The following is a 24,730-nucleotide window of genomic DNA, read 5'->3' on the forward strand; positions in this document are numbered from 1 at the left end:
AAACAGAAATATGATAGGCTTCCTACAGTACCAAAGTACAAATCCAGAGTTATTTTGCATTGTGCATTCATAACTTGATATTAGTTAACTTGTCCTCAAGTTGCTTGAGGTTCTCTTTCAGTACATTTCCACATTTTCCATGTAAGCATGAGAAGCAATATAATATGACTGACATAAATCAGTATGTCATATTTTGTTGTTTATTCATTCAGTCGCTTCCGACTCTTCGTGACTTCATGGACCAGCCCACGCCAGAGCTTTCTGCCAGCTGTCGCCACCCCTAGCTCCCCCAAGGTCAAGTCTGTCACCTCCAGAATATAATCCATCCATCTTGCCCTTGGTCGGCCCCTCTTCCTTTTGCCTTCCACTTTCCCTAGCATCAGCCTCTTCTCCAGGGTATCCTGTCTTCTCATTATGTGGCCAAAGTACTTCAGTTTTGCCTTTAATACCATTCCCTCAAGTGAGCAGTCTGGCTTTATTTCCTGGCGTATGGACTGGTTTGATCTTCTTGCAGTCCAAGGCACTCTCAGAATTTCCCTCCAACACCACAGTTCAAAAGCATCTATCTTCCTTCGCTCAGCCTTCCTTATGGTCCAGCTCTCGCAGCCATAGGTTACTATGGGGAATACCATTGCTTTAACTATGCGGACCTTTGTTGTCAGTGTGGTGTCTCTGCTCTTAACTATTTTATCAAGATTTGTCATTGCTCTCCTCCCAAGAAGTAAACGTCTTCTGATTTCCTGGCTGCAGTCAGCATCTGCAGTAATCTTTGCGCCCAGAAATACAAAGTCTGTCACTGCCTCCACGTTTTCTCCCTCTATTTGCCAGTTATCAATCAAGCTAGTTGCCATGATCTTGGTTTTTTTAAGGTTTAACTGCAACCCGGCTTTTGCACTTTCTTCTTTCACCTTTGTCATAAGGCTCCTCAGCTCCTCCTCGCTTTCAGCCATCAAAGTGGTGTCATCTGCATATCTGAGATTGTTAATGTTTCTTCCTGTGATTTTAACTCCAGCCTTGGATTCGTCAAGCCCAGCACGTCGCATGATGTGTACGACAGAAAAATCTGAGATATTAAATGGAAAGAGACATTTCCAACTCTGTTCATACCCCGAAGTGCATTTAAAAGGGAACACGCTTTATGTCTTTTAAAAACAGTCTTCAGAGTCCATTCTTCAAAACTTACAATGGTCTCTTGCAAGATTCAACATGAGTATTATCTTCTTTTCCTCCTCCCCCTCCCCCTCCCTCTTTGTTTTTTTAGAGCATTGGTGACAAAAAGAATGGAAGTTCTAACTTCACTTCTTGTGCCTGTAGCAACTGATGACTGTTGTTGTAGTTCAGGGACGGGGAACCTCCAGTCCCTTGCTAAAGGCAAGGGAGAGACAAGGACCACTTACAGTGTATCATCTAGCCTCGCAAAGAGGTGACCAGTGTTCTGCTGGGCCTGGGCAGGGAGGCTGGTGATGGGCCGTACAGAATGAAATGATGATGTTGTAGTCTACTGTATGTGGCAACATAGGTAGCCATGTATGGTGGACACAACATGGATCAGCCTCTCCCTTCCTCAGTTATCACTCCAGCTATGGAGGCTGATTAAGTACACTGATCCTTTTCTTCCTCTCTTCTCAGTCCCCCTCCTCAGTGTTGCAACAACCTGCTATACCTGATGGGCCACAGCTGTTTTTAAGGATATCTGACGCAAGGTCTTAGCCATGAAAGATAAGTTGTGAGCCTCTTGTGGGCTCTGATATCCTTCTCAGTCAGCCACAGTGTTTCAAGCAAGACAGCACAAGAGAGGTGCCTTCTCTTTGGATAGTGGGAATAACAACTGGATTGCCAACATTTTGTTCCCTGAGAAAAGCTTGTGAGCCATTAAAATGAAGATCCACAGTGTCCGTCCCCCCGCTTATCAATATGTTTCTGTTTTGGTGAAGGAATGTTTAACGCAGCCTAACAGTAATTATGGGAAGCCAGATGTTTGGAGCAGTTTACATAAATTTAAAATCAATTTTGTCATAGTGCATGGTTGTTTCTGTTTTCTGCTCTGCTCCGGTCTTAAGGTTACCTGAAGGCATCATTTACTTAAGGCAGTGTGTAAGGTAGCATTTATTTTGTCAGAGTGTAAGATGTAGACCCTTATTCAATCAAAAGAACATATTATAACCACAGAGGCCGACAGGAGTTTGGTTCAGCTTACTCTCTGGAAGATAAAGTAAATGTTATGGAATTCCTTGTAAAATGAGAAAGGAAAATGTGTGTGTGTGAGAGAGAGAAAGGGAGACAGACAGACAGACACCTGGTTTGCATGATGATCACAGCTGTAGAAATAAACCATGGTAATTTATTTCTCTTACTGTGTGTGTCGGTCACTTGCCTGGGGGATCAACATAATTACTCTTGGCAGGGTGGTTTGTTACGTCATGCAAACCCAGCGAGGCTGGCTTGTTCAAATGAGAAACAAGCCACACAGAACCCATGGGCTGCTGTAGGCTGATGAGGAGCATGGTACTCATGGCTTTAAGCCACCCTGGTTGGGTTTGCACAACACGACAAGCTGCACTGCTGAAGGTAGTTATGCTCATCTCCCTGGCAGGTAACTGGCATGTCCAGAATTATTAACAAGTCACTGTGGCTTATGAAGCATCCTGAGATCCTGTGAACCAGACACAAAGGCAACAATAGAGAGGGAGGCACCCAATCCTTTCTTCTTCCTTCATTCTAACATCCCTCTCTTAGGCATACATGAGATGCCAGAAATAGTCTACTCAGTACTGGAATGAGAGAGGAGTTCAAGTGCAATATCAGAATAGAAAAACAGATGGGAGTGCCTGAAATGAGAGAGTTTTCTTCTTCTAACAGCATGCTTCAGGCATTCCTGCCTAGGGATGGGTGAGAAATTTGTCAGTTTTACATTTTTTATGTGAGATTACCCAATTTGCATCTTCCAGAATGGAATGCAATTTGTGGGCAGAAAGCTGTAGATGTTTGCAATGCAATCGCAAAAACAAAACAAAAATATATTTGAAAACATATGCACATTTTTAAAATGCACCCCCAAAAATGCATACGCTAGAAAAAAAAGCTCAAAGACACACTTTAGTCAATGGATCCATGCATACAAAAACAGACACATTTTGCAAATGCACTCAAAACTTAATACAGATTTCTGCATGGAGGTGGGGAGGGGAGAAGGCCCACAATCTGGTGTGGAACTGGGAAAGAATGAGCCTAGTGGTGAAAAAAGGAAAGAACCTGAATATGAGGGTAACGGATTTGCCCATCCTGGTTCCTTTCTGTCAGTCTCTGGAGTCAAAAAGTGGAGAAAGAGGCAAGGCAGGCAGATTGTGGGGCTTGATATCGTGTCAACCCAGATGCTCTAGAGCAGGGATGGGCTGGTGATAGATCTCCAGATGTTTTGGACTTCAGCTGGCCAATGGTCAGGAATTCTGGGAATTGAAGTCCAATCATCTGGAGATCTACTAGGTTCTTGATGCTTCTGGGTGCCAACAGGGCCCAGGGAACTCTCTGGCACTTACTGAGCCAACCAAGGCCTAATCTACACCAAGCAGGATATTGCACTATGAAAGCAGTATGAAAGCGGTATATAAGATGCAGGAGCCAATACTGCAATACTTTATAGCAGTATTGAAGTGCACTGACAACTGTTGGGGCCCATTGACACATACCATATACCACTTTTGTACTACTACATCCTGCTTGGTGTGGCTCCTGCCTTTTATATACCGCTTTCATGCCATTTTCATGGTGCAATATCCTGCTTGGTGTAGATTAGGCAGTACTCACATCACACATGCAATGCTTGTGGCTGGAATGATGAAGAGCCCCAGGAAAGGCAGTGGGGATAGGCTTCCATTTTCATAATGTCATCTTCAGCCCCATGTATCTCTTGATCACAGATAAAAGTAGTGCTGGTTTCCTTTTGCTTCACTTTGGAGATTCGAGAGACATTCTGGATGATCCCATAAAAGGGATGTGGATGGGCAAAAGGTTATGCTCCCTGCCCCAGCCTCTGGCCCTTTCTCCCTGACCGTCAAACATGTATGACAAGGTTTGGGGAAAGGAGGGGACCTTCAATTGCGGGGGGGGGGGGGGTTGGTTCCCTATTTCTCTCTCTTTCTTCAATTCCTTTCTTCTTTAATCCCCTCCCCCACTTTTTAAAGCCTCCAGCTTCGTGAATGGCTTCAGCAACATGGCACAGTGGCAGTGCCTCCTGGAAGGATGTTACCTTTCTGGCAAGGATTCCAGAAGCTGCTCTGCAAATTTAGTTAATGAGAAGACATGGAGGTGCCTGCCTGTGCATAATGCCTCAGTTCCAGGGACTGAGGCCCTTTCTACACCCAAGGATTATCCCAGGAAAATGGGGGGGGGGGTCGTCCCTGCCTGCTCCCAGGATCCCCTGTGCGTCATTTGCATGCACAAGGATGATCCCCGGACAATCCCTGGAAAAAAGGCAGTTGTAGAAACGGCCTGAGGCTCTCAGCTAGAGGACCTTCCAGTTTTGTAGCCCTGCCGGTCCCCTGTTTCCATACTGAAGCATGTACGATTTTCAGAGAAAATACTATGAAACCAACTTCAGCAATTGGCAAGTGAAACAGAAGAGCCATCTTAGTAAATTCTAGTGGGCTTTTTGTTGTACATATTAATCTTGAGGCTTTGTCCTTGTTAATTAATCAGCGTCAATGATAGGAGGGGTGGGCAACCTGCATGCAGCCCCTCAACCTTGCGGTTCTTGGCCTCCTTTCAAAAGCCCTGTGCAAGCAATTGCTTCAGGCCTCTGGCAAAAGCAATCTGTCCCTTCCTTGGCAACACGCTGAGGAAGAGAAAGAGTGAAATAGAGAAAAGGCAGAAAAAGAGGGGAAAGGGGTGGCAGAGAGAGAGGGAGGGAAGTGGGCTGGCCCTGCCCAGTGTTAGCCCTGGCTACACCCACTCCTGGCACCCCACCACACAAGCATGAAAATATCATATGATTGTACTAAACTTTGTCTAAAAGCCACACAGATGAGGCATTGCATTTTTTTTTAAAGCCTACTGCTTTGCAATTAATACTAGCTAGGCATATGTCGCATAAACCATTTTATATCTGCCTCAAGACTGCAGTTATTTTAGGCCGCATATAAATGATTACAGTAGCAGCAGGAGAAATTGCCTATCTCAGCGGTGTGCTCTAGCATAATTTAGTTACTGACTAGTCTCTGAGCAAGCAGTGTTAAATCATACCAACAACAGATTAAATTTGGAGAATTTTGATCTATACTTCCTATATCAACAATGAATACATAATCAAGAGAAGGGCAGATGGCAGACAATGCTTCTGAGCACTTTTATCTAGTGGCATCAAGGACAGGCCAAGACATTTTGATGCCTGGTGCCCCACCCACCATTGCACGTACTGAAGCTGCCGTACCTGAGAGGAGCAGGTAGATTAAGGACACCTTTCAATACTGGTGCCCTCCAGTTACATAATTCCTATGATTTGCAAACATCCTGATTGATGGGAATTATGGGGATTGTAGTCCAAGTTATCTGGAGGGCACCAGGTTGAGGAAGGCTGGCTTAGGGGCATGGAGCAAGGCACATGGTACATGCAGCTCTTCCTTCCACCATCTCACAGCTGCTCATTCACCACCCCACACGGTGTCTGCCTCAAAGAAATGCCCCACTGCAGAGCAATGTATACACATGCACAATGCCTGCTGGAATGTGTGGCTTGAACAAGCTGCCTCTCTGCCAGCCTTCCTCCATGGTATTGTCTCTGATACATTGGGAGAAGGCATCTAGTTGAGGCAGTCAACCAGCCCTGGCTAGCAACAAGCAACCATTGTCATAGCACCCCCAGCCTCTACTGCCTGTGGTGGCCACTTTCTTCAACCTCATGGTAGTGCTGGTCCTGAGTTGCATGATAGTGCCTGGTTTGATTGCAAGCAAGGAAAGCCACGTGTTATATAACCGTATATGTGTAAATTGCTAAGGTATTGGTCATAAAACCACGGAAGTGTCGTAGGAACACAACCAAACTTCAGTAGTGTTTGGGCTTGCTTTTATGACAGTTACAGAGTGTCATCAGACAAATGTTTTATTGCATGTTCGCTAATGCCCACTTATGGCTGTTCGCGCATCCTTTAGATGATGTCCTCTGCCTCTTGCATGCCTCCTGCTCCTTCTTATCTGTTTTTTGTCACAAAATGGACCCCTTTTAATCTGACATTTTTTTAAAAAAATGGAATGTGCCACTGTTTCCTGCTGTGTGCAGGAAAAGCAGCTTGATAAAAATAGCCCCTGAATGGGCCAGGTGGTCTTTGTTTACTTCCTCTTTCTTCTCCCAGTAGAAAGAGGAAGTATTGTGGGAAAGGAGTGGGGATGGAGACACAATGGTAGGGAACTGCAATTTTTCACCTGTCTGATGACGCTCACAGACAAAAAGAAGTTTTTATTGGAATATGTATATAGACAGAGCTGCTTTGGTCCCTTTACATATCCTAAAGTAAACTCTTCTATCCTCTGTCCCAGCAATAGAATATATATTTTTCTTTGTTTATACTGTTTGTTTGAATCCAATAGGTCTACATGACGTCTACACTTGGAATTGTATCTGTCATTGTATAAATGTTCAAGAAACGTAGCTGAACATATTTTATGCATGCAACATATTTTCTGTATTTATTACCAAGCAATTTTGCAACTTTCATTACGCTTTTTATTACTTTCTAAACAAGGCAATTGTTTCTCAGTGAAATGTCAATATTCAAACTCAAGAGAAGACTTTTATTGAACATATATATCAAGGCAAGACAAAGGGATGGTGTTTGTTAGTAAGAGGGGGAGCTTTATATTGCCATAGTGATCTATTCAATTAATTTATACAATTCAGTGTGTGTGTGAGAGAGAGAGAGAGTGGAGGGCAGGCAGGCAGGTAGAAGAAGAGAGAGAAAAAGATTTGGAAATATAATAATCAAAAAGAGAATCAATACTCACTCAAGAGCATAAGTCTATTGTCTGCTGTTTCCAGCATTTTTCCACTTGATATGTGAAGCTTTCTATTTTAATATTCTGTATAAAACTAAGGTGGAAAAAAAACACTCCTGATTCTAAAATGATGTGAAAGGACCAGACTGACCTATTGCCCCTCTACTTTGTGCTTACGCGCTTGTTTCTCCCTCTCAGTTCTTCCCAGGGTGACATTAATGGTGTTTGTGTCTAGATCACAAGGTTGGAATACAAGGTTTGCTCTGCCATCAACATATAATATGATTACCTTTGTTTATATAGGATGAAAAAGGAAGCAATTCTCTTCCCGAAAATTACCACCCCCTTACAATACTCCAAGCGTGTGGCACAAGACCATTTCTTTGATATCACCTCTAGCGCTGTATTTTTGCCACATGTTTGTTGTCCAAAATCACAATCTCTTTCAATTAGTCTTTGAGCCAGATGGACACAATGAGGACACACAAAGAAATATTTCCCAACAGTAGGTTGACCATATGGAAAAGAGGACAGGGCTCCTGTATCTTTAACAGTTGCATAGAACAGGGAATTTCAGCAGGTGTCATTTGTATGCATGCAGCACCTGGTAAAATTCCCAATTCATCACAACAGTTAAAGCTGCAGGAGCACTGCCTAGCGTGACCAGATACAAAAGAGGGCAGGACTCCTGCAGCTTTAACTGTTTTGATGAAGAGGGAATTTCACCAGGTGCTTCATGCATACAAATGACACCTGCTGAGTTTCCCCTTTCAATACAACTTTTATAGATACAGAAGCCTAGTCCTCCTTTCCATATGGTCATCCTACCCAACAGCTACCTCAGTTATTCCCCAAATCCAAGCATATCCTGAAGGCTCTAAAATGTTTCTGTTTGGATGAGTTCTGGTAGCAAGGATTGCTTTGACATGAGGGCAATTTTTAGCTGGATTTGATCATCTTGATTAAATTGATTAATCTTCTTGATTAAATTTGATCAGCAATTTTTTATGTGATTTTTATCATTTTGCTGCATAACATAATAGCAGCAACAAACCCTAATGGGTGTTCCTAGGCAGCTGGAAAAGTGATTATTTCCAACTTGTGCAGCATAACTTAAGGAGTTGATGTGTAATCTGATGACAATTGAAATTGAAAATGTTCTCTGGGACATGGGGAACAGACTGACGGCATAGCCAAGATTAAGTTGTAAACGTCACAGCTAGGTTGCTAAGAAGATATCTGTAACTTTTGATTGTGTCAGAGTTCAATACTATCTGTCTTGTAATATTAATTTATGAAGCTCAAAATATGTGAATATATTTTGAGATGAGTTCCCTTGTTCCTGAAAATTATCTTCTTCTACTTGCAATCTACATCAAAGTAATTACAAACATTTGAGTTGGATTCAGTGGAAGCTAATCATGCTTTAGTTCCATTGAAATCGATGGGACAAGTTACTTATGACTAATTGAAGTCCCGTGGATTTCAGTGGGACTAAATTATGACTTACTTCCTTTAGATCCAAGCCTTTGTGCCTACACAGTATCTTCATATATTCTTCATGGAACTTGTTTGTTCCAGCAGGCCTTTGGAGAATAATCTGGCCCTCCATCTATGTTAATGACTTATAATTTTGTTGTGTATTTTAAACGTGCTTTCCCCCCCTCAATGTATGTTTTAAACTTTGCAAGGCTGCCTTCAGGCCCAGTATTGGGCAAAAGGCGGGGTAATAATAATAATAATAATAATAATAATAATAATAATAATAATAATAATAATAATAATATGATGTACCAATATGATTTCTGGAAATCATGCAACACTAAATGTTGGGAAAACAAACAGACCATTAAGGGAACCATCACTTTCCTTGTGAACAACATGCCAACCAATTCATGGCTTTCCTGGACCCAGTCTTCTAATCAACCACTCCCAATCTGCAATTTCTGTCCTGTGAGGAACACATATTATCACTTTGGGACTGGGCTCTTCTTGCCCCAGGAAGAATTGAATTGCAGGAGATGATCAATGCCAACAGGCATGTCTTTTTTGGTAGGTAACTGCAGCCACCCTAACCCCACAGAAGTTCCCTGCTATCTTTCACTCCCATACTACAATTCCCAAGCAGCCATTTTAGGACTCAAAAATTGACATATTTTTGCAAGCTGTGGCTCAACTTCAATTCAAATCAAAGAGTGGGCTGGGATTGACCATCATTACTGGTGATTCAAACATAGTACCAAAGGAGATACCAGAAATAGTAAGTGAGGGTTTCAAATGAATCAGTGCGTATAGTTTAGGCTAGAGAGAGACAGAATTTGCTTCACATTTTTAATCATTGTGACATAATCAGGACCGGCATTGGATGATGCAAGAAAAAAGGAGATTTCCAAGGTCAATAAAGTTCCAGTCCACTTGCAGAGTCTCAGAAATCACTACCCATAGGAATGGCTTCTGAAATATGTCATGCCATCCATAGGAGTCTTCCAGCCCTCACATTTCCTGTTTTAGGTAGAAATGCCTGGCAAGCATGCACCTTTTATGCTGCTGCTGGATTCTAATAGTGATTTGAAGGAGATGCAATGGATGAAGTCTGGTAGGAGGAAAATGGGAGGAGCACCCATACTCCAGGAAATAAAGCCATACTGCTTACGTGAGGGAGTGGTATTAAAGGCAAAACTGAAGTACTTTGGCCACATAATGAGAAGACAGGATACCCTGGAGAAGATGCTGATGCTAAAGAAAATGGAAGGCAAAAGGAAGAGGGGCCGACCAAGGGCAAGATGGATGGATGATATTCTGGAGGTGACAGACTTGACCTTGTGGGAGCTAGGGGTGGCAACGGCCGACAGAAAGCTCTGGCGTGGGCTGGTCCATGAAGTCATGAAGAGTCGGAAGCGACTGAACGAATAAAAAACAACAACCAGGGAAGAACAGGTCTTAAGAGGGAACGGATGAGCTGGTACAAGAGGACCATCAGTTCAAAGTGCTCCAGATACAAATAGTAGGGCAGTAGTGCAATGGTTTGCTTTGCTTTATAGTTACATAAACAAATCCCTGCAGACTCTTCCAGGGCGTTATTTGGGGAAACTCTTTTCAGGAGACACCATTGCTCACCACTAGAGTACATCTAGGTCCTAGATTTGGCATCGTCAAATAGTCAAATGGCAAATACCTCTGCTTGAGAAACTGAAGAGGAGCTGCCAGTCAGAGTAGGGTAAATGGTCCAATGGCCAGACTACGTATAAGGCAGCTTCCCATGTTCCTATGAAAAAGCCTTCTGAAAAGGTAATGGGAGTCCATGCCACGTGGGCAGTACAGACTGCCATCTAAGTAGAATGGATAGCCCACGATGAAGAAGAAAGAGATATGTGGCCTATCCTGGCTTCTCCCTCTCCTCTTCTCATAACAAAAGCCTTGGGACAGATGTTGAGCACCCCTATAAAGAAAAAAGTCCCAGTCAACCCCAAGTGATGAAATGCCAGACAAGATGTATCACCTACCAACAACAACAGTAATAACCAAGTTGTTGTTGTTGTTCTTGTTGTTGTTGTTGTTGTTGTTGTTGTTGTTATATTCAGGAATATTAGGGAAGTGATTTTTATGGGCTCATCATAGATATAGAGCAGCTGAAGGAATAAGCCACTACAGTTGTCCTCCATATGTAGAACCTATACATGGAGAAGGGGTCAGTAGGACCTCACTGCTAGCCCAGTCCTGCCATCCTGCGTGGCACTGGCTTACACCCCTTGTATTTCAATGCATTGGCACTGACATCTGCATAGGGAAACCCCATATGTCAGCTGCATACCTGTAGACTTCCATACAATTGGCCCCCAAACATAGGCACACACACTCTTGTAGGGGCTCCATTTGTCTGAAACCCTATGCATAAGCAAATGCACATGGATAGTCTTTCCCTATGCAAATAGCCACACCACTACATGAACATCCAAGTGGTGTGGCCAGTGCCTCACAGGATGTCAGGGGTGAGGCCAGCAGCCAGTGCTGCTACCCCCTTTCCATGCGTAGGTCCTATACTTGGAAAATGAGTGAATGGGACCCAAATCAACTTGCCTGTCAGGGAAGGCTTTTTGAGTATTTATGTTTAGATCACAAAAATTCATGTAACATGTATAAAGAAAACACCCACATACCTTCATAATAAGAAAAAAAGGATGCAACCATCAAAAACAAAACTATTATTTATTTATTTATTTATTACATTTTTATACCGCCCAATAGCCGAAGCTCTCTGGGCGGTTCACAAAAAGTAAGATCATGAAAAGCATAAAAGCAACCAACAATATAAAAACACAAACACAAAATAGAATATAAAAAGCACAACCAGGATAAAACCACACAGCAAAAATTGATATAGGTTAAAATATGGAATTAAAACAGCAAAGTTTATTAAGTTAATAGGTGTTAAAATACTGAGAAAATAAAATGGTCTTCAGCTGGCGACGGAAGGAATACAGTGTAGGCGCCAGCCAAATCTCTCTGGGGGGCTCGTTCCACAGCCGGGGTGCCACAGCAGAAAAACCCTCCTCCTGGTAGCCACCTGCCTCACTTCCTTTGGCAGGGGCTCGCAGAGAAGGGCCCCTGTGGATGATCTTAAGGTCCAAGCAGGAACATATGGGAGGAGGCATTCCTTCAAATAACCTGGCCCCAAGCTGTTTAGGGCTTTGAATGTTAGTACCAGCACTTTGAATTGGGCCCGGTCCTGGACTGGCAGCCTGTATGCTTGTTCTTCATAGTGGGTAAAATTTATTATGTAAAGCAATTAAGATTTTCCTGCTAATTCTTCATACTATTTTCTTCTACATCATATTTCATATTAATCATAACACTAAGCTTGAGATATAGCGCAATAATAAAACCATGGCAGTAGCTTTTAATTTTCCTCAGCAAACTGTGATGAAGTAGAAGCAGTGTATATTCCCAGTTGTATTTACTGCTGGCTGTTTGTGTTACAACTAGAATTTTACAGTTAATCACTAAAATGCACTAAAAACTGTCATCTCATTATTGGCTATGAAGCTCAAAACCCCATCCAAGTAGTAGGTGTAGCCTTTGGCAACACTCCTGAAAATCCTCTTTTGAGATTCTTAACGGTGCAACCCAATGCACATCTACTCAGAAATAAGTCCAGTTGAGTTTAATTGGGCTTACTCCTAGGAAGTGTGAATAAGATTGCAATCTTAAGTAGAGAAAATTAACATATATAATCAAATATGATAAAACCTACATATGGGGCAGTTTCACAAATGCATTGTCTTATGAAGCCTGTTCTCAAAAAAATAAAAATAGTGTGTCAATACATGTTTGCTGTTGTGAGCTTTGAAATAAATAATATTCAAATTATGCCAGAATAATTGGCAGTTTTAAAATCCTTGCCATCTTACGTCTTTATGAATTTAAGAAACTTTGGATGTTAGAGCACCTGCATCCATATGGTTGAGCAAGACTCTCATCTGGTTGAGAGCCATTAAAGAATGATTTCAAAACCTGAACTTTCCGTGTATCATGGTTAGGGAGAATGGAAGCTACCTTAAACCAAGTGAGACCATTGGTCCTGTCTACACTGACTGAGTTTCCAGGGTTTCAGACAAGAATCTTTTTCACATCCTACCTGGAGATACCAAGGACTGAACCTGGGAGGGACCACATCACAATATAGGTTTACACAGATGGAAATTCTGCCTCTCTATAAAACATGGGTGGTGAACCTCTTTCAGCTCAAAGGCCAAACTAATTTTGGAGATGCTCTTGGGGACCACAGTCCAGTGGTGGTGGAGCCAAAGACAAATGATGAAGCAAAATGCCCAAAATATCAGCACATTTAAGTTCATAATAACAACAACAACAACAACAACAACAACAACAACAACAACAACAACAAATTAATTTCTTACCCGCATCTCCATTTTGATCTAGGTGGGGAACAACAGTAAATATAAAATACATAAAATACTGATTAAAAACATAGTATACATTGTTAAAACTTCCTGAAAACATCCTAAAAACATACTTCTGACTGCTAGTAACTAAGCCTTAGGCATGTCATTTTGATCTTTTAGAATGGGGGGAAATGTGCAAAGGCCAAGAAACCACCAAATTATCAATGGTCAACAGAAAGGAGTGGGACCAGAGAAAGAGGGTGTCTCCATCCAGGGAACCCAAAGAGCTGGACTGAGAGGCCAGAGAGGCCAGCAAGCCCAAGATTCAGCAGCCCTGCTTTAAACTCTGCAGCTACAATCCTACCCTTTCCTAGCATGTCTAGCATGGAGGTGGCATGGTGCAAGGGGGAAGGATTTCAGTGGACTCATATGAGGAGGCTGTTGTCCATTATCCCCACTCAGCCGGTATGGCTTGAGTGGGAGAATCAGCAGTTGTGGTGGTGAGGAGGGGAATATGTGGGCCACGTGAGGCAAGGGCAGGGCCAAGCCTATAAAGGCTAGTCCCACGCCTCTCTGGGACCAGGATACCTGAGAGAGCTCCTTCTCCCCTATCAACCTGTCCTGTCACTGAGGACATCTGAGGGCATGCTCCTGGTGGTTCCACATAGACCTATCATGCGACTGGAGTCCACCAGGGGAAGAGCCTTCACTGTGGTGGCCCCCCTCCTATGGTATTCACTGCCTCTAGAGGTCAAGCAAGCACCAACTTTGTATTCCTTCTGGAGCACTCTGAATTGATGGTCCCCTTGTTCTGGAATCGTACCAGCTCATCCATTCCCTCTTATAACCTTATATTGTACGCTGCTCCGAAATTTTGAATGGGGAGCAGTATATAAATATTGTAAATAAATAAATAAAATATAACCTGCTCTTTGCACAGGAAGAAGAAAGCAGATTGTATTGTTCAATAGTAACTTTTAATAAAATGATAAAAAAAGCCCAACAATAATAAATTTATTTCTTACCCGCCTCTCCATTTTGATCGAGGCGGGGAACAACAATAAATGATAAAATACATAAAACTGAATTAAAACATAATATACATAATAGGCAACAAAAAGTTCATTGGAAGTTTAAGATAGCAAGAAGGCAAATGTTCTATCAGCTGTACATGACATTTGAGTTTCTCTTCGTAAAAGCCATGTACCAATATATTTCCTAAATGAAGGCAAGCAAAAAATTACACGTTTTCTTGGGGGAAGGATCCTCCCTTTTTGTAGCCTGACTTTGTAATAACAATGGGTAAGGAGTGGTTTGCATATACTGGCTGCTATATGGAGTCTACTTTAATTTGCTTATCTTGACAGGTTTTCATCGTATGGTGAGCCATTTCTATGCTTTTGCTCACTGTAGGGATGACATAATTTTGACCAACATGTTAATTGCAACCTTTATGCAGAAGATGTAAAGCTACCTTTGTGCAGAAAATTGCTTTTTTGTTATTTTAAGGTCTTCCTGGAAGAGATAATGGCTTTCTATCGGTTGGTTCATTGTTTCATACATTAGACCTTGCATCTGGATTTGATGTGTTTTGATGATGTCAAAATAACAAAGTATCTGGTAGCATTTTAGACACCTTGCATTTTTCCTAGCCATAAAAAGTAGCATAAGTTGTCAGACAATATTGTCCACATGCCCACATCAAATGAAACATCATTTACCTATTAGGGATAGTTGAGAAATTAGTTTCCATTCATTTTTTACTAGAATTTATGCTATTCGCACCTCCCAGAAGTAAAAAAGAAGAAGAAGAAGCCATCTGCTGCATGACATCTGTACATTTACATGCTTGCAATGTGAATGGCGTAACAAAACATGTGTACACTCTTACATAACTTTGGAAGTGGTCTCCATAAATTTATTGCTATTTGCATAAAGAAAGTGTCAAAGAAGAAGGAATTAAACAATGACTGTCATGGTTCCTGCAATAAGCAAAAGTGGAAAATCTACTCCAATCTGTCTTAACATACCATTCATGCTCTATTTAGGAATACCGTTCAGAGTTAATGCTCCCTTACAGAGAGCTGCCTTTTCAAAAGACGCTCCCCTTTCTTAACTTTTATCTGTGAGATCATATTGGGATGAGTTAAAATATCTCATCAACAACAATTCCATTCTATGAACAGAATGATTTTATATAAAAATTGTGGTGTTATACAGATGAAAGAAGGAAGTTCATGCCAAGTTTTGATATGTAGGGTAAGTCATTTCCCATAAAACGAATTGGTAAGTATTATCTCAAAGGATATGGATATTCCCATCTATCATGGAAGTAATCAGTTCATTTTATTTGTTCCTTTTCAGTACACATCAGCTCTGACTTATGATGCGGTCAAAGTGATGACTGAAGCTTTCCGTAACTTACGCAAACAGCGGATTGAGATTTCCAGGAGGGGAAATGCTGGCGATTGTCTTGCTAACCCAGCAGTGCCCTGGTCTCATGGTGTAGAAATAGAAAGGGCACTGAAGCAGGTAATCTATCTAGAACCAATATGGCGTGATTTGTATATCTTGAACTGGATTTTTAAAATATATATAAAACCCAGTCAACCTCTGAATCTAATACTTCTAGGAGGACTCCTCTGCAATACATAAATGTCTACTGTTTGTAGGACTGTCCTCAGAACAACCCATTTAAATAAAAATTCAATGGATGTATAAACTGTGGTTTTTTAATTAGTCATTATAACTTTACTGATCTTTCCATCCTTAATTCATGCAGGTTCAGGTTGAAGGGTTATCAGGAAACATAAAGTTTGATCAGAATGGAAAGAGAATTAACTATACAATAAACGTCATGGAGCTCAAAAGTACTGGTCCGCGGAAGGTAATTTTAATTCTGAGTGCTTTTAGTTTTTTCCTGCAAAGTAGTATAGAAAAGCAGATGTCTTTAAGCTCAACACAAGATTATAATGCAATTAAATATGTGTATATATTCCTTTGGAATTACAAATATGCTTTTTATTTGTTAAAAAGGCCAAAATTTAAGGTAAGTATAATTTATCTATAGTTTATATTGATTTAATTTATGTATTCCATGTTGTTGCTCAAAGATAAGATGGAGTACATGTGTGATAAAATCTAACTTTGTAAAGGACAACTAACAATGAATTCTCTGAAAGTGATAGAATTCTCTATAGGATTCTCTGAATTCTACAACCTGAACCGGATGTCAAGGAGGTTTTGCATCATTTTTCTAATAATGGCTACGGTGCAATCAGAGCTGTGTCCTGAAGAGTCCCAGAACTACACACACTCTTCCATTAAAATCAAGGAGGCATAAGGGGGCTAAACTTCGGCTGGACAATACCCACCATATAGTGTGTTTAGCACATAACTGAACATACTGACCTATAGAAAACAAATATAAAACTTTTGATAGGAGTTTGTACTTCTACCTCTTCCTGTTTTACATACCACCTAAAATATCTACTACACCCCCTGGTTAAATATGAGTGCAGTAAGATGAAACTGGATGTATGAATGTCATTTGTAAAAATAAGAATAATAATTCTTATGAATAGAAATATTCATTAGCTTGAATACAACCTCCAACCTTTTTCAGATTGGATACTGGAGTGAAGTGGACAGAATGGTTGTGAATCCTCTGGACGGTCTTTCTGGCAATGAATCCTCGGGATTAGAGAATAAGACTATTATTGTCACCACTATTTTGGTAATTAAGCACATTTTTTGTGAAATGGATACTCTACGTTGTAATCTTATCATTCATTCTCAATCTATGTTGGGGTAGTTCACCACTGACTGACTTTCTCACTGTGAATGTGTCAAAGGTTGGGAAACATCCTTTACGGAACAAGAGTAAGATCCTTAGTGCCATTTGCCTGTTGTTTCAGAGCAGTTATGAATATTTTGAAATGTGTTCTTGCCTTTATTTTTCAAAAGTGAAAATATTTTTGGTAGGTGTTTAAAAAGAAAAAAGGTGTGCTCTTTCTTTTGCAGGAGGACTATGCTTTGATTATTATTTTTTGCTTAAGTTGTCACTCACTTCATTTAAGCAATGGAGGTGTCCAAATCAAAATGAATGAATGCTCATCTCTTCACCTCTAGCCAGGTTAAATTTTCAATTAAACGGAAAAGTATGAAACATTCTCTATCACTTTACAATAGCAACATTATAGTAACACAGGAGGAATGTCATGTTGTTTATTTAGTAAGCTAATAATTGTTCAGAGTTGTTCATTCAGGGCATAACTGTTCTGGTTATATATTAAAGGAACCAACAATTTATCAGCTGTTTTGATGGTGGTAAGATTTTATTTTGATTATTTTTTTACAGCTTTCCATTTATTGTCAATTTTATATGATCCGATGTGGGTTTGGTGGGAATTGAGGTGCAGACTACTATAAAATAGGCAGGAATATTCTGATACAGACCTGCTTTCAAATGTTTTCAAAAGCCATCCTTTTATTATTAAAAGCTATTCTTTGTCATCATACAGCTTCTATTCATGCTAATGAGAATTATTAAAGCATCTTTGAAAATAACTCTACCTGTAAGGCTTGCTATGACTGTGAAGAAATGTTGTTGTGATGAGTGATAAATAAATAATCCTGAATATTTATGTGAGGAAAGCAGATTATTCTTGCTTTATTCAACGTACTCCAAAACCTGTTCATGGTAACTAACTAACATGGTGTCCTTATTAATCAGCTAAAGCTAAGTTTCTCTGTACAGGAATCTCCATATGTCATGGTGAAGAAAAATTTTGAATTGCTTGAAGGAAATGAGCGCTATGAGGGCTACTGTGTGGACTTAGCTGCAGAAATTGCCAAACACTGTGGGTTCAAGTACAAACTCACAATTGTTGGGGATGGCAAGTATGGGGCCAGGGATGCAGAAACAAAAATCTGGAATGGAATGGTTGGAGAACTTGTTTATGGGGTAAGAGCCATTTTTAACCATTGCAAGTAGCTTTGATTAAAGGCGATAAGCCCAGCACATGTTGGTATGACAGCTGCAGTTCATTTGGATTGAAGCAAGATGTATTAGAAAAGAGTCTGCATCACGTCTGCATTTCATCACCCTTTCCTACAAATGAAACACTTCTGTGAATTCAAATGCCATAATAATGCTGGGGAGAATTGTGGCGTACTGGCGATCTTGTTCAATGTTTGGTTATACAGAGGTACCTTTGCATGATAAAAGTGAAGCCACATGGCAGAATGTGTCAGTATGAAGAATATTAGCAGCAGATTGCTCAAAACTTTATTCTTCCATAGCATGCTAGCGTTATTATCATTATTATTATTATTATTATTATTACCCCTGTCCCTGCTGTTACATTCTTCATTTGTAATGCACAAATGCAATGAAGCCATTCCCTTGTTAAATATTGAATAAGTTATTGTTTTGTTTTGCTTCCGTTACAGAAAGCTGATATTGCAATTGCTCCATTAACTATAACACTGGTGAGAGAAGAAGTGATTGACTTCTCAAAGCCCTTTATGAGTCTCGGCATATCTATAATGATCAAGAAGCCTCAGAAGTCCAAGCCAGGAGTGTTTTCCTTTCTTGATCCCTTAGCATATGAGATCTGGATGTGCATTGTTTTTGCCTACATTGGGGTCAGTGTTGTTTTATTCCTGGTCAGCAGATTTAGCCCGTACGAGTGGCACACTGAGGAGTTTGAAGATGGAAGAGAAACGCAAAGTAACGAATCAACTAATGAATTTGGGATATTTAATAGTCTCTGGTTTTCCTTGGGTGCCTTTATGCAGCAAGGATGCGATATTTCGCCAAGGTTGGTTACACGTCCATTTCAGCTTTGTGCATTTTTGGTCTCGCTAAGGACTTTCATGGTGCATATATATATTCACTCACAAGAAATACCAGCTGTTGACACATCTCTCAAAATCAACTGTGGCCCTTTCAATCAAAACAATTGCTCTTGATGCAGCCCAGTGGACATTGCGATTGGTTTTCTCCTAGCATCAGTCATTCTTTAACCTGGTGGACATATATACACCATGCAGAGGCCATAAAATGCATAAGGTTCCTCTCATTCCATGCCATCTTGGAGGGGTACCGTGTTTTTGCTGCATATTCCCATTCACAGCCAACGGTGCACTGATTTCACAGACGCTGTAATGGGAAAAAAGGATAGCACACTGTTAATGAGCTATGAAAACAGCACTGTCCCCACCACAAACCACTTTTCACGGCCTCCTGCCTATTGTTTAAACTCCCCTTCTCCTTTCTGCAATATTTTGGCAATTCTAAATAGAAAGGTCTTCTGATAACTCAGTAGTTATGTGAACCAGTTACAACAAACCTGGCAAGAGCTGGTGTTGAGGGTATCTTGGGGGAAACTGCCAGGCTTAAAAGAAAGCTCCTGTTCATTTAAGGATATAGACTCTGATCCTGTTGCTGTCGTTGTTTTAAACAACTGTAAGCTTAATTTACTATGCCTATGTTTGTTTTATTTTTGTTTCTTTTTGCAGTGTTATCAGCTATTCCATTTCCCTCGTGCAGCTAGTGGCTATGGCCCAAATACGACAGCTCTGTTGGGCATGTGCTGATTCATCATGTTGAGTATGGGAATAGTATCAAAGCTGAAATTCACTCAGGGCTGGTTCCAGAGGGTGGCATGGTTGGGCATTTGCCAGGGCCCTGAAACCAGGAAAGGGCCCACTGCCCTGGCAGTGTTACCATTTCCACTTTGCACAGTTTCCAAGAAGATCAGATGGCGCAAAAGAGAATTCTGAGTTTGCATGCCCCGCCTCTTCAAGGTTAGAGGGGCCTGGGTCTGCCATGCCCAAACGCCCTCCCCTGCTGAAATACTGGAGCTGACACTGAATTTATTCAAGGAAAAGGAAATAAAGTGTGGATCATAGATTCTTTGAGTGAAATACACACAAAAAATGACTAGTGGAGGGCAATATTAGTAACTGAAAAAATGCTACTGAAATACTGAGAAAAATATTACCTCAGAATGTTTGTCATTGGGGAATTATAACTTCCCTGGTTCCATATGGTTAACAAAAGTAGGAACATAGGAAGCTGCCTCATACTGAGTGGGGCCATTGGTCCATCTAGCCCAATATTTATGACTCTGACTGGCAACAGCTCCCCAGGGTTTCAGGGAAGAGCTTTCCTCCCTTGCCAGGGATCGAATCTGGGACCTTCTGAATTCAAAGCAGATGCTCTGCTGCTGAGCTACAGGGCTCAGTCATCCTTTCTCTGGATATTGTCCTTGATGATGAAGGGCTTTCTTTCAGCACACTGGCACATGGCAGAATCAGAATTTATGTTGGGCCACGCGGTGCCCTAAATATATTACCATTTCAATTATCACTTAGGCCCATTTCAGACATTATCCCTTCAGTGTGATTGCAACCAAGAATCAGAAGTACGTGGGTACTTCTCCATGTGTTAAGCTGTGTCTACAAATTTGGCACCTGCATGGTTTAGCCAATTCCAGTAATACCATGGAAAGCCTTCTTTTCTTTCACATAGTTAGAATTTGCTTTTTTGTTGTGGCAGCCATGCCAATTAGGTCATAACTGAACTGGGCTTATCTAGTGGAAGATTCTGGCTTTACAGGATTATACTATATTGGTTATTGATTTTCCTGAAACAGCCAATAGCATGCCTACATCTGCTTTAGCTAGATTAACATGTATTGTTGGTAATCATATTTAGGATTTCTCACTCAATACAATGGTAAAGGAATCAGATTTTAAAAATCCTTATTTAGGAAGAATGGAATTATTCAAGATTTTAGAGAACATTATAAATAACCCAACTTCTAATGCAGCTTTATCTTATATAGGAACCTTGAGCAAGAATTAAACAAAGGAACATTTTTAATAGATACTTTAAATCCTAATTTTAAAAAATCAGCTTTTAATTTCATAAATATTAATCCATGAATGAGAAGTTAAAGACAGGTTTTGAGAGAATAGCAAATGAAATATCGCCTTCAAAACTATTTGCATTGAATCTGCCCAGTAGTTAAAAATATGCAGGTTAAAGTGGAAGACTAATAAGCAATATGATGATGAGCACATACAAAAATGGACCTAGCTTGGTGAAAATTTCAGTATGGAACACTAGCAACTCCTTTGCATTTTTATAGTGCTTTATCTTGATGTAATCTTAATGACATGTAAGGTCATTAAGTATTTATTATACCCATATTGTAGATAGGAGAACTGAGAGAAAGAGAGGCTTGCCTAAGGCCACCAGGTGAGTTCATGGCACAGATTAGATTTGAAACAGGGGTTTACGGATTCTTACCTCAGTCTCTTAGCTGTCTGGATCATTGCCTTTGTGGGAGGGGTGTGTTAGCATTTATTTCTAGTAGGGAAAACAAGCATATAAATAGACCTGCAGGGCATCAATTAAAGAATTAAAAATTAGGCAGAGATCGATATTTCCTTTGAATTATGAAAAGCCATATATGCACATTGAAAAAGGACTCTGCATCAACATCTGTGTTGATAGCCTGCACTTGTGTGCACCTCGTTCAGGTATAACCGTATTATTTTGAATGCAGCTGGAAAGCTCTTCTTTTGATGATGCTCCAAGCTGAAGTAGTAATGTCTAAAAGCTTCTTAGGTTGCAGCCTTATACAACCTAATGTGAGTGTAATCCACATTGAAGTCAGTGGGATAAGTTGACATGCATAGAATTGTACTATTAATGCATTTGTCCAAATACTACTCTTTCTAGAGACTACTTTCTACTCTGCACATCTTTGGGGCAGATACAAATAGAAAGAAGCTTTTGCACAGAGTATCACTTATGAGGAAGAGCTTTCAACTGGCAATCACATTGGGTTCTTAAAATTGACCATATATATTTGGGGAAATAGCCTATTAGTAGTGGGTGTTTCCCCAGTAGAACGAGAAATTAATAGTAAATTATTATTTGTGAGACTTTCAAAAATGTTTGGCAAATTTTGAAACTGATGTTAGTATAGGCCATGTTAGTAAGGTCTGTTCTAAAACTCTCAGTTATTCCAAGATAAAACTAGACTGCCTGTGAAACAAATTAGTTTATTGATAGAAAATGGATTCAGAATAAAAATACAAAGTAAGTTCACACATCTTTTCAGCCAGTGAAGCTGGCAACTTCCATTTAATAAACAGCATATAGGACACTTGTGTAAGTTCAGCATCTGACCTGACTCCTCACCATTTCTTCTGGTGCCAATAATCAATTGATTATTGATTATCATAACCAATAAAGTTTGGTTCTGTTGTTTTCTAATCCTATTACCCATTCCACCATATTTAGATGGATGTAAAAAATAATCCCTAATAGACATCTGCAGTTATGTTCAGGTGATGAAAAGAACTATACTTTTTATCAGATTTTGCTTGTGAGTTATTTTTGTATTTATTTGATTGAGTTACTTATTTTGTATTTGTTTGATAGTATAAATATAAATGCAGAGCAAGACAGTACATGTGGGGAAAGCTCCATCTACTTATGGTGGTAGTATTGTGCAAAACTTAGATTTCCCAGTCCAAAGATCTCTTGTTTGTTGTGGTGTATGTTTGATTGGTTAACATATGACCTCTGCTTCGTTAAATGCTGAGTTTATCTGAGGAGTGCAATGGAGAGCATATAGGAATTTGCACCAAGGACATTGGTCCTGATATATTTAATAAAAATATAGCTCCCAGACAATGAAACCTTTCCAGTAGAATATGTTCCTTTGTGCATAGCAGTCAAAATCTGTTGGAAATGGAGGACGTTAAAATTTATACTAATATGTAGTTCATTTATCTTGCCTGATTTTCTTGTATATGTGTTTAGTTGTCAAGATCAGGGGTTCATCTGAGTTATCATGAAAACCTTATTTTTTAATATGGCAATCATGTGATCTAAGCAGCTTTGTTTTCCAGGATGCTCAAACCTGTGAAGGACTGATGAGCTAGGACATTAACTCAAGATGGAAGTCCTGAATTTAGTCACACCACTTGACCTGAGTAAAATTATCCTAGCAGAGCTAAAATACGTTTGATTTTCCCCCATTTCATTAGCATGCATTGCAACAAACAAACACCAAGATAGCATAAAATAAAAGCCTTCCCTGTATTATGCAATGCAACATATACATAAACCTGGTAACTTGCATTCCTTTCAGGACATTCATTTCATTTTACAAATCCATTTCATACTTGTTATTAGATCCCTGTCTGGGCGCATTGTTGGAGGTGTATGGTGGTTCTTTACCCTGATCATAATCTCATCCTACACGGCCAACCTAGCTGCCTTCCTGACGGTAGAGAGGATGGTGTCTCCCATTGAAAGTGCGGAGGATTTGTCGAAACAAACAGAAATTGCTTATGGGACATTAGATTCTGGCTCAACGAAAGAATTTTTTAGGGTAAGAGTCTCCAGTTAATTTAATTCCTATTTTGGCTTGAAATATGAAGTTATACTTGCATTTCCCCCCCCCCCCCCAATCATGTTTTCTGAAATTAAGTGCAATATATGATCTATTCTTGGTATTGCTGTTTAAATAATTAATTGCAAGTTTAAATTGAATGTCAATGTGCAATTCTGGTGCTAAATGTAGACCCTATAAAGTGGAAATAAAGAGGCAGACACCTAGCTTGGATTTAAAACAGCCCACAACTTGATTAAATATAATAATATAGCTACAACTAATAGGACCAGTGTAGAGGAGGGATTCTAAGTCTCCAGCAGCATTGTACAGGAAAACTGATCTGTCTGTCCAGCTGCAATGTACTCTTGGCACTGCTGGCTCACACCTAACCACTGAACTTCCAGAAAGCCTTATGCCTTACCAAGATGAGTATGTGAACTGTAGGTCACTCCCAATAAAGCTTACATCCATCTGACATGAGATAGATACAATTTCCCCAGAATATATGAACCTTGTCTTCTATGTTTTAAAGTTGGATAATCAACTACTCTAAGACTAACATTGGATACCACCCAACAGATGGCACAGAAATACAAAAATTAAGTAACTGTAATAAAATAAATAGAAGTTTTGCCAATATCTAAGTCTCATTTTGCTATACATTGGGGATATACGGCCCTCAAACTTCTTGTGCCTTGATAGATGACCACAGTTTACTGATTTTATTCTATTTCCATAGCACAATCCTATATATGTCTACTCAGAAATAGGTCCCATTCAATTCAATGGGGCTTACTCCCTAGAAAGTAAGATTGCAGCCTTACAGGTTTTTACTTTACACAGCTTTGCAATATTAATGCATAGTTTTATTTTCCCCACAATGAAGACTATTAGGAGACTTTCAGCCATCCTCGGATTCAATCTACAAACCACTTCAGTGCTGGAAGTTCTATTGCGTGTGACTATAGATCAAATTTTAGTACAGTTTTGAGTTATTTCTGTAAATGACATGCTAATTATAGAATCTCATTTTGAGAATAATAGATCCTAGTAAGACAAAATGGAAAAGTTAACTGATGGCCCACTAGATATGTAGATTGCTAATTAATTTGATAAATTCTTCATAATTGAAATCCTTAATTGAGTGTCTCTAGGAAAGAGCTCTCTTTAATGAAGGCAGCATAATGAATATAAATGGAACACACTGTTAAACAGATTGATTTATGTCTTTGTGACCGCAAAGCTAGACAACTGTAATGCATGTGGGTGATGCCCATGATTACGGTCTAGAAGCTTTTTGAGGCAAGACTGTGGTGGACCTAAGAGGAGATAACTGATGCCATATTACTCAATAGTTAGATGCTCTACAAATTTGTCCTTTCGTCAGTTCAATTACTTTAATTTGAAAACTGACAT

At 40.0% G+C, this 24,730-nt stretch overlaps 1 protein-coding gene across 6 annotated transcripts in view; it reads left to right on the plus strand.

Annotated features, from left to right (window-relative positions):
• The window catches only part of GRIA2 (glutamate ionotropic receptor AMPA type subunit 2), a 91,502-nt gene that overhangs the window by 59,490 nt on the left and 7,282 nt on the right, over positions 1-24,730 (plus strand). For all 6 annotated transcript variants that reach the window (XM_063135970.1, XM_063135965.1, XM_063135966.1 and 3 more), the window contains exons 7-12: positions 15,252-15,419; positions 15,670-15,774; positions 16,513-16,623; positions 17,647-17,853; positions 18,342-18,712; positions 23,113-23,311. In XM_063135970.1, coding sequence (XP_062992040.1) covers positions 15,252-15,419; positions 15,670-15,774; positions 16,513-16,623; positions 17,647-17,853; positions 18,342-18,712; positions 23,113-23,311 — 1,161 coding nt within the window. The remainder of the gene's footprint in view (positions 1-15,251; positions 15,420-15,669; positions 15,775-16,512; positions 16,624-17,646; positions 17,854-18,341; positions 18,713-23,112; positions 23,312-24,730) is intronic.

The sequence above is a fragment of the Elgaria multicarinata genome, chromosome 10 (genome assembly GCF_023053635.1).
Source record: "Elgaria multicarinata webbii isolate HBS135686 ecotype San Diego chromosome 10, rElgMul1.1.pri, whole genome shotgun sequence".
Lineage (NCBI taxonomy): Eukaryota > Metazoa > Chordata > Lepidosauria > Squamata > Anguidae > Elgaria > Elgaria multicarinata.